Source organism: Pelobates fuscus, chromosome 1 (assembly GCF_036172605.1).
Source record: "Pelobates fuscus isolate aPelFus1 chromosome 1, aPelFus1.pri, whole genome shotgun sequence".
Lineage (NCBI taxonomy): Eukaryota > Metazoa > Chordata > Amphibia > Anura > Pelobatidae > Pelobates > Pelobates fuscus.
In genome coordinates, this window is record NC_086317.1 from 489379852 (window position 1) to 489390479 (window position 10628).

The window sequence follows — 10628 nt, forward strand, 5'->3', positions numbered from 1 at the left end:
TACATATACGATCTACATATTGCACACGGACACACACTTTGACAATTACATCACGCATATAGAGTGATGCATTTTAAGGTAAAGTATGCATTACACTAGGGCTGAGAATTTCATGTCATATGGTACAAGCCAGATCTTAAAAGTTACTTGCCACTGCAAGCCCACTACACTACACTATCACTAACCGCTACAGTAATCTGTCATTAATAATTAATCCCTACACTAGACGATCACTAAACATTAACCCTTTTAACACTAAATATTAATCAATAAAAATTACACCATAAATTAACCCCATACACTACACTATGACACAATAACTTGCACATTACCCTAACACTAACCATTAACCTCTACCTTAACATTAACCATAACCTAAACATTTCAGGTGCAGGTGATATAAAAGATATATAACAGTGAAGCCACCTCAGGTTCTGAAGGCTCGACCATCCTCCTTGTTATTATATCTCCAGAGACTCAATGGTGTTATTTTCTCATAATACACAATTCACTGTATTGTATGAGATAACAAAGGCCCAGACGGGGGCCAAAATATAGATTGGTAAGGGATGCAGTACATGGTTGCGACAAAACTATATACTTTTTTTCTCCAAGTTACTTGCCCTACGTTCGGTAGATGGATCTACCGAACACCGACCACCCCTTGGCTCATTAACTTCAAACAAACCAGAGACTTAAGTGCTCTTCCAGTGTGGCCGCCATTCGTATAACTGAACACGTACTGGAGAAAACAGTGGCCATCTTGTCGCACGAAATCTGGCAGCGGGACTTGTTCGTTGAGTGTCTGGAACCCTAAGTCGGACACTCAACCTTGCGAACAACGACAAAAACTTACAAACGCCTTCTTCTTTTCCCGACAAGCCAGGAGAGTGCTATTCGGTAGGATTGTTCGCACGAACAAAGTGACCAATCGTTACCTATGGGCCAGGGGAACCGTTCGTCTTTTTTGTTTGTTTTGGAACTCCCGAAATTGAACGACCGCTACCACTGATTCTATGGAACTAATTTGGGCAGACGCCATGTGTGCGGTCGGTAAAATCTTTACCCCGGTGGCGATTCGGCTGTGTTCGTGGGATCTGAGCGCGATTTGAACAACTTGGGAGCTCAGATCTAGGCTATCTGGGGATAAAATATTTGTGGGGGTTCCTCTTTGTATTATGTGTAATTTTAATATTTAATGTTTTATGATTTTTAACTCTAGTGCCTGGGAGATAATTAATTTAAGCAAAGTACACTATATTATCTCCCAGACACAGAGACTCTGGGGCATGTTGAGGGAGTGTGCTACTATGTTTTTGCTTGAGACACCCTACTGGGGGTCTGTGTATAAAAGTGGGCCATCTGGCCATTTTACAGCGCTATGGAATGTGATGTAGCGCTATATAAATAATTAAATAATAATAATAATAAAACATTCCTGTTGTACCCTTCATCAAGTCTCGACTGATGTTTGGGTATGTGACCGACGAACCGCTGGATTTACAATTACGAACAGATTGGATTTTGGGAAAGTACGAACCAGCATGTGAACGGGCTACAATCACTAAGTCCCAAGCATTTCAGGAGTATACGAACGATCAGAGTATACGAACGACAAGGTGATCGTTAGTGTGCTAAATGACATGCACAATACACAAACTATCAATAATATATACACACACTAATTTACTAATGTACAAACAAATTTGCACATACACACAAATTAAATTGCACACATAATTTACACAGATCCTCATACTTATTTACACAAAGTCTCACACTTTCACACACAAAAAGAGAGACTAGTAGAAGGGGTCCATGGGGATAAGAAGGTGTCTGGAGGTAGGAGGGGAGCTGTCCCTGGTGTCTATGGGGAAGCAGGAGGAAAGTGCTCTATGATGCACAATGTTCTTTCCTTCTTCATTTCCCGTGGTTCAGATTAATAGGTGCAGGATCACATGCCAGTTGTCTGCAATCTAATACAGAGTTAAAGCCGTGCCGCTACTTTTCAGGTGTTGGCATTTTTGCAAAGACCCCACATGGTGACATGGCTATCAGTGTGGGGATGGTCGAGGGGGGTGGTCAGGTAGTTATACCTTTGCAAAACCAGAGAATATGAAAACTCTGGGCACAGCCAAATCTCAGAAAACTCAGCTTGCCAGTTAGTCTTAAATATGTTTTGCTCACTGGTGCCATTACAGAGAGCACCTATTCCATTTGGATATCAGAGTGATCCCACTCGTAATGTCTCCTTCCTACGTGCAGTGTTTATAATAATATGAGCATATTCTCCTGCTCCCCCTGCTGTATGTAATATAATAAAGGTTTCTGATACCTGATATAACTAAAGTTCATCAAAGTACATCCATCGCTTTCATTAACAAGGTAAATAGAATGAAATAATAAAGAATTCATGAGAAAGCAATGAGAACTGTCAGCAGGTTGTTGTGGGAAATCTGGGAAGCTGTAATAAATGACAGGAAAATCCTAAGACTTCAGAAAATGTGCGGCAACAAAACGTCTGAGAGAGCAATGAGATAGGCCAAAGGAGAACAGGGAGAGGTACACCCAGAAAGAGACCGAGGGAGAACAGGGAGAGCTACACCCAGAGATAGACCAATAGAGAACGGGGAGAGCTACACCCAGAAAGAGACCGAGGGAGAACAGGGAGAGCTACACCCAGAGATAGACCAATAGAGAAAGGGGAGAGGTACACGTTGAGATAGACCAATGGAGAAAGGGGAGAGGTACACGTTGAGATAGACCAATGGAGAAAGGGGAGAGGTACACCCAGAAAGAGACCGAGGGAGAACAGGGAGAGCTACACCCAGAGATAGACCAATAGAGAACGGGGAGAGCTACACCCAGAGAGAGACCAATAGAGAATGGGGAGAGGTACACGTTGAGATAGACCAATGGAGAAAGGGGAGAGGTACACCCAGAAAGAGACCGAGGGAGAACAGGGAGAGCTACACCCAGAGATAGACCAATAGAGAACGGGGAGAGCTACACCCAGAGAGAGACCAATAGAGAACGGGGAGAGGTACACGTTGAGATAGACCAATGGAGAAAGGGGAGAGGTACACCCAGAAAGAGACCTAGGGAGAACGGGGAGAGCTACACCCAGAGATAGACCAATAGAGAACGGGGAGAGCTACACGTTGAGATAGACCAATGGAGAAAGGGGAGAGGTACACGTTGAGATAGACCAATGGAGAAAGGGGAGAGGTACACCCAGAAAGAGACCGAGGGAGAACAGGGAGAGCTACACCCAGAGATAGACCAATAGAGAACGGGGAGAGGTACACGTTGAGATAGACCAATGGAGAAAGGGGAGAGGTACACCCAGAAAGAGACCGAGGGAGAACAGGGAGAGCTACACCCAGAGATAGACCAATAGAGAACGGGGAGAGCTACACCCAGAGAGAGACCAGTCTGTTGTTAGAGCAGCCGCACTCCCTCGCAGTTTCCAGCGCTCTGCGAGGAAGTCAGAGTGCAGGCTGGAACCCAGTGCCTGTGCTCTGTGCTGCACTCCCTCGCCGGAAACCGCGAGGGGGTACAGCAGCTCTAACAACACACTGGACCACCAGGGAGTTCACCAGCAGACCAGCAGACCACCAGGGAGTCTATATCTAAGAGCAAGCCGGGTACGGGGCGGAAAAATGCAGCCCCTGTAAAAGTGCTGCATGGGCTCCAGTCCGTCCTATGGACGGGCCGGCCCTGCATAAGAGAGACTGATGGAGAATGGGGAGAGGAATATGTACACCATGAGAGACGATGGAGAATGGGGAGAGATACACCTTGAGAGAGACATATGGAGAAAGGGGTGACAGAGACAGAGACACCGATGGAGAACAGGAAGAGGAACATTCAGAGAGAGAACCATGGAGAATGGGGAAAGGTACACACTAAAAGAGACCCATCGAGAATGGGGAGAGGAACACCCTGAGAGACTGATGAAGAACATTTGGAAGTAAACCCTGTGAGAGATCGATGGAGAACGGGAAGAGGTACTCCCTGAGAGAGACCAATGGAGAATGGGGAGAGGTACACCACAAGAGAATGGGGAGAGGTACAGACCGATGGAGAACATTGAGAGGCGCATCATGAGAAAAACCAATGAAGAACACTGAGAGGTGCACCATTAGAGAGACCGATTGTGCACCATGAGAGAGACCGATTGAGAACTTTGAGAGGTGCACCCTGAGAGAGATCAATGGAGATCGGGGAGAGGTACATCATGAGAGATACCAATGGAGAACTTTGAGAGGAACACCATGAGAGAGAGCGATGGAGAACGGGCGTACACCATGAGAGATACCGATTGAGAATATTGAGAGGTACACCCTGAGAGAGACCGATGGAGAACGGGGAAAGGAGCACCCTGAGAGAAACTGATGGAAAATTTAACCTGCTCCCTCCACCCAGTTAAATACCAATCAGAATATACCCACTCCAGTCAGCCAAATTAAATATCACTGCGGAAAAAAACACCCCCTATTCCTGATTAAATACCAATCAAAAAAGATCTTTTCTCCACACCCAATTAATCAATTAAGGACCAAATGTTACAGTTTGTGAAAATCCCGACTTATTTATCTAGTATGGACCGATGCCGGAACACAGGCTTTAACCAGAACAGGAATACGATTACTGCCCTATCTCCTTTATTAAATACCAATCCACATGTACCTGCCCCATCTCCCTTATTAAATACTAATCCACATGTACCTGCCCCATCTCCCTTATTAAATACCAATCCACAACATGTACCTGCCCCATCTCCCTTATTAAATACCAATCCACATGTACCTGCCCCATCTCCCTTATTAAATACCAATCCACATGTACCTGCCCCATCTCCCTTATTAAATACCAATCCACATGTACCTGCCCCACCTCCCTTATTAAATACCAAACCACATGTACCTGACCCACCTCCCTTATTAAATACCAATCCACATGTACCTGCCCCATCTCCCTTATTTAATACCAATCCACATGTACCTGCCCCACCTCCCTTATTAAATACCAATCCACATGTACCTGACCCACCTCCCTTATTAAATACCAATCCACATGTACCTGCCCCATCTCCCTTATTAAATACCAATCCACATGTACCTACCCCATCTCTCTTATTAAATACCAATCCACATGTACCTGACCCACCTCCCTTATTAAATACCAATCCACATGTACCTGCCCCATCTCCCTTATTAAATACCAATCAACATGTACCTGACCCACCTCCCTTATTAAATACCAATCCACATGTACCTGCCCCATCTCTCTTATTAAATACCAATCCACATGTACCTGCCCCATCTCCCTTATTAAATACCAATCCACATGTACCTGCCCCATCTCCCTTATTAAATACCAATCCACAACATGTACCTGCCCCATCTCCCTTATTAAATACCAATCCACATGTACCTGCCCCATCTCCCTTATTAAATACCAATCCACATGTACCTGCCCCATCTCCCTTATTAAATACCAATTCACATGTACCTACCCCATCTCTCTTATTAAATACCAATCCACATGTACCTGACCCACCTCCCTTATTAGATACCAATCCACATGTACCTGCCCTATCTCCCTTATTAAATACCAATCCACATGTACCTGCCCTATCTCCCTTATTAAATACCAATCCACATGTACCTGACCCACCTCCCTTATTAAATACCAATCCACATGTACCTGCCCCATCTCCTTTATTAAATACCAATCCACATGTACCTGCCCCATCTCCCTTATTAAATACCAATCCACAACATGTACCTGCCCCATCTCCCTTATTAAATACCAATCCACATGTACCTGCCCCATCTCCCTTATTAAATACCAATCCACATGTACCTGCCCCATCTCCTTTATTAAATACCAATCCACATGTAACTGCCCCATCTCCTTTATTAAATACCAATCCACATGTACCTGCCCCATCTCCCTTATTAAATACCAATCCACATGTACCTGCCCCACCTCCCTTATTAAATACCAATCCACATGTACCTGCCCCATCTCCCTTATTAAATACCAATCCACATGTACCTACCCATCTCTCTTATTAAATACCAATCCACATGTACCTACCCCATCTCTCTTATTAAATACCAATCCACATGTACCTGCCCCATCTCTCTTATTAAATACCAAGCCACATGTACCTGCCCCATCTCCTTTATTAAATACCAATCCACATGTACCTACCCCATCTCTCTTATTAAATACCAATCCACAACATGTACCTGCCCCATCTCCTTTATTAAATACCAATCCACATGTACCTACCCCATCTCTCTTATTAAATACCAATCCACATGTACCTGCCCCATCTCCCTTATTAAATACCAATCCACATGTACCTGCCCCATCTCCCTTATTAAATACCAATCCACATGTACCTACCCCATCTCCCTTATTAAATACCAATCCACATGTACCTGCCCCATCTCTCTTATTAAATACCAAGCCACATGTACCTGCCCCATCTCCTTTATTAAATACCAATCCACATGTACCTACCCCATCTCTCTTATTAAATACCAATCCACATGTACCTGCCCCATCTCCCTTATTAAATACCAATCAACATGTACCTACCCCATCTCTCTTATTAAATACCAATCCACAACATGTACCTGCCCCATCTCCCTTATTAAATACCAATCCACATGTACCTGCCCCATCTCCCTTATTAAATACCAATCCACATGTACCTGCCCCATCTCCCTTATTAAATACCAATCCACATGTACCTACCCCATCTCTCTTATTAAATACCAATCCACATGTACCTGCCCCATCTCCCTTATTAAATACCAATCCACATGTACCTGCCCCATCTCCCTTATTGAATACCAATCCACATGTACCTACCCCATCTCTCCTATTAAATCTTAGTTAAGACATACCTGCTACCTTTGCCCATATTATATACCAGTCAGGACATATAATATTACGAAATACTTAAAATGTTCTGCTCCTCAATATCACATCATGCTACAATTGTTCAAGAGGTGCAGTAATGGGTATGGGGTAATTATTGAGCAGAGGATAGAAATGGGGTAATTAATGTGTGCAGGGTTTGTGGTCAATAGGTGTGTATGGAGGGCTTGGGGTACGGGATTAGTGCTGTGTGCATATTATAAGGGGTAATTAATGTGTACAGTGGTATGGGGTAATTACTGCGTACAGGAGGTATGTGGTAATTACTGCGTACAGGAGGTGTGAGGTAATTACTGCGTACGGGAGGTGTGAGGTAATTACTGCGTACAGGAGGTGTGAGGTAATTACTGCGTACAGGAGGTGTGAGGTAATTACTGCGTACGGGAGGTGTGGGGTAATTACTGCATACAGGAGGTATGTGGTAATTACTGCGCACAGAAGGTGTGAGGTAATTACTGCGTACAGGAGGTGTGAGGTAATTACTGCGTACGGGAGGTGTGAGGTAATTACTGCGTACAGGAGGTGTGAGGTAATTACTGCGTACAGGAGGTGTGAGGTAATTACTGCGTACGGGAGGTGTGAGGTAATTACTGCGTACAGGAGTTATGGGGTAATTACTGCGTACAGGAGGTATGGGGTAATTACTGCGTACAGGAGGTATGGGGTAATTACTGCGTACAGAAGGTATGTGGTAATTTCTGTGTACAGGAGGTGTGAGGTAATTACTGCGTACAGGAGTTATGGGGTAATTACTGCGTACAGGAGGTATGGGGTAATTACTGCGTACAGGAGGTATGGGGTAATTACTGCGTACAGGAGGTATGGGGTAATTACTGCGTACAGGAGTTATGGGGTAATTACTGCGTACAGGAGGTATGTGGTAATTACTGCGTACAGGAGGTGTGAGGTAATTACTGCGTACAGGAGTTATGGGGTAATAACTGCGTACAGGAGGTATGGGGTAATTACTGCGTACAGGAGGTATGGGGTAATTACTGCGTACAGGAGGTATGGGGTAATTACTGCAAACAGTAGGTATGGGGTAATTACTGCGTACAGGAGGTATGGGGTAATTACTGCGTACAGGAGGTATGGGGTAATTACTGCGTACAGGAGGTATGGGGTAATTACTGCGTATGGGAGGTGTGGGGTAATTACTGCGTACAGGAGGTATGGGGTAATTACTGCGTACAGGAGGTATGGGGTAATTACTGCGTACAGGAGGTATGGGGTAATTACTGCGTACGGGAGGTGTGGGGTAATTACTGCGTACGGGATGTATGGGGTAATTACTGCGTACAGGAGGTATGGGGTAATTACTGCGTACAGGAGGTGGGGGTAATTACTGCGTACAGGAGGTATGGGGTAATTACTGCGTACAGGAGGTATGGGGTAATTACTGCGTACGGGAGGTGTGGGGTAATTACTGCGTACAGGAGGTATGTGGTAATTACTGCATACGGGAGGTATGGGGTAATTACTGCGTACAGGAGGCATGGGATAATTACTGCGTACAGGAGGTATGGGGTAATTACTGCGTACAGGAGGTGTGGGGTAATTACTGCGTACGGGAGGTGTGGGGTAATTACTGCATACAGGAGGTATGGGGTAATTACTGCGTACAGGAGGTGTGGGGTAATTACTGCGTACGGGAGGTGTGGGGTAATTACTGCGTACAGGAGGTATGGGGTAATTACTGCGTACAGGAGGTGTGGGGTAATTACTGCGTACGGGAGGTGGGGGGTAATTACTGCGTACGGGAGGTGGGGGGTAATTACTGCGTACGGGAGGTGGAGGGTAATTACTGCGTACGGGAGGTGGGGGGTAATTACTGCGTACGGGGGGTGGGGGGTAATTACTGCGTACGGGAGGTGGGGGGTAATTACTGCGTACGGGGGGTGGGGGGTAATTACTGCGTACGGGAGGTGTGAGGTAATTACTGCGTACGGGAGGTGGGGGTAATTACTGCGTACGGGAGGTGGAGGGTAATTACTGCGTACGGGAGGTGGGGGGTAATTACTGCGTACGGGGGGTGGGGGGTAATTACTGCGTACGGGAGGTGGGGGGTAATTACTGCGTACGGGGGGTGGGGGGTAATTACTGCGTATGGGAGGTGTGAGGTAATTACTGCGTACGGGAGGTGGGGGTAATTACTGCGTACGGGAGGTGGGGGTAATTACTGCGTACGGGAGGTGTGAGGTAATTACTGCGTACGGGAGGTGTGGGGTAATTACTGCGTACGGGAGGTGTGGGGTAATTACTGTGCAGAGGGAGAAGGCAGACACTTACCTGGCAGCAGGGACAGGCAGTAGGTTAGTAGGAGGGTAAGTTTCATTCTGGCAGTGCAGTAATATTACCCAGATTCCCGAGTGTCACTCATTGAGTTCCAGCTCACCAGCCCTCCTTACTCCACTCACGAGCATCCTGTCCACAGTCGGTGAGATTGTCCATCTGCCCCGTCCTCAGCCTGTGTCTCCGTTTACTGTTCTCTGTCATTCCTCCCCCTCCCTCCTCTCCCAGTCTCTCCGTTTCTACATCCAATCTCTATCCCTCCTCTCATTGCTGTCATCCATGCTGGCTTCAGTTTAAATAGATCTGTCACGTCAATAAAACATTGAAAATCTGCTAGCATTTGTGTTAACTTATTTAATGTGATGCTTCGTTTTCTATTAAACGGATATGACAGATTAATCAAGTTATTTACTGGCACGGGCCGGGCACATACTCAGGATACAGAAAGGAATTATTAATGTTCTGTCCTAAAAATGTTCTAAAGTTGCAGTCACCATGGCAACCAGTGGGACCAGACACACTGCTGTGCCCTCTCTTACATTTCGCAACCCTTTTATTTTTTAGAACAGAAAACTTTGATACATCTCCCAGGTGTACTGAGTGCCAGGTGTAAAGGGCGGAGCTTCTAACATTGACTGACAGGGAGCTAAGATGAAGGTGGCTCTCTATACTGACTGCCAGGTGTAAAGGGCGGAGCTTATAACAATGATTGACAGGGAGCTAAGATGGAGGTGGCTCTCTCTATACTGACTGCCAGGTGTAAAGGGCGGAGCTTATAACAATGACTGACAGGGAGCTAAGATGGAGGTGGCTCTCTCTATGCTGACTGCCAGGTGTAAAGGGCGGAGCTTATAACAATGATTGACAGGGAGCTAAGATGGAGGTGGCTCTCTCTATACTGACTGCCAGGTGTAAAGGGCGGAGCTTATAACAATGATTGACAGGGAGCTAAGATGAAGGTGGCTCTCTATACTGACTGCCAGGTGTAAAGGGCGGAGCTTATAACAATGATTGACAGGGAGCTAAGATGGAGGTCGCACTCTCTATACTGACTGCCAGGTGTAAGGGGCGGAGCTTATAACAATGATTGACAGGGAGCTAAGATGGAGGTGTCTCTCTCTATACTGACTGCCAGGTGTAATGGGTGGAGCTTATAACAATGATTGACAGGGAGAAAAGATGGAGGTGGCTCTCTCTATACTGACTGACAGGTGTAAAGGGCGGGGCCTATAACAATGATTGACAGGGAGCTAAGATGGAGGTCGGTCTCTCTATACTGACTGCCAGGTGTAAAAGGCGGAGTTTATAACAATGACTGACAGGGAGCTAAGATGGGGGTGGCTCTCTCTATACTGACGCCAGGTGTAAAGGCC

The 10628-nt window shown here is 45.8% G+C and overlaps 1 protein-coding gene across 1 annotated transcript in view; it reads right to left on the reverse strand.

Annotated features, from left to right (window-relative positions):
* CHRNA10 (cholinergic receptor nicotinic alpha 10 subunit) overlaps positions 1-9419 on the reverse strand; it is an 84035-nt gene extending 74616 nt beyond the window's left edge. Inside the window, exon 1 of the mRNA XM_063433050.1 lies at positions 9253-9419. Within this exon, the coding sequence (XP_063289120.1) occupies positions 9253-9298 (46 nt within the window). The 5' untranslated portion in view covers positions 9299-9419. The remainder of the gene's footprint in view (positions 1-9252) is intronic.
* Between the last annotated feature and the right edge of the window lie 1209 nt (positions 9420-10628).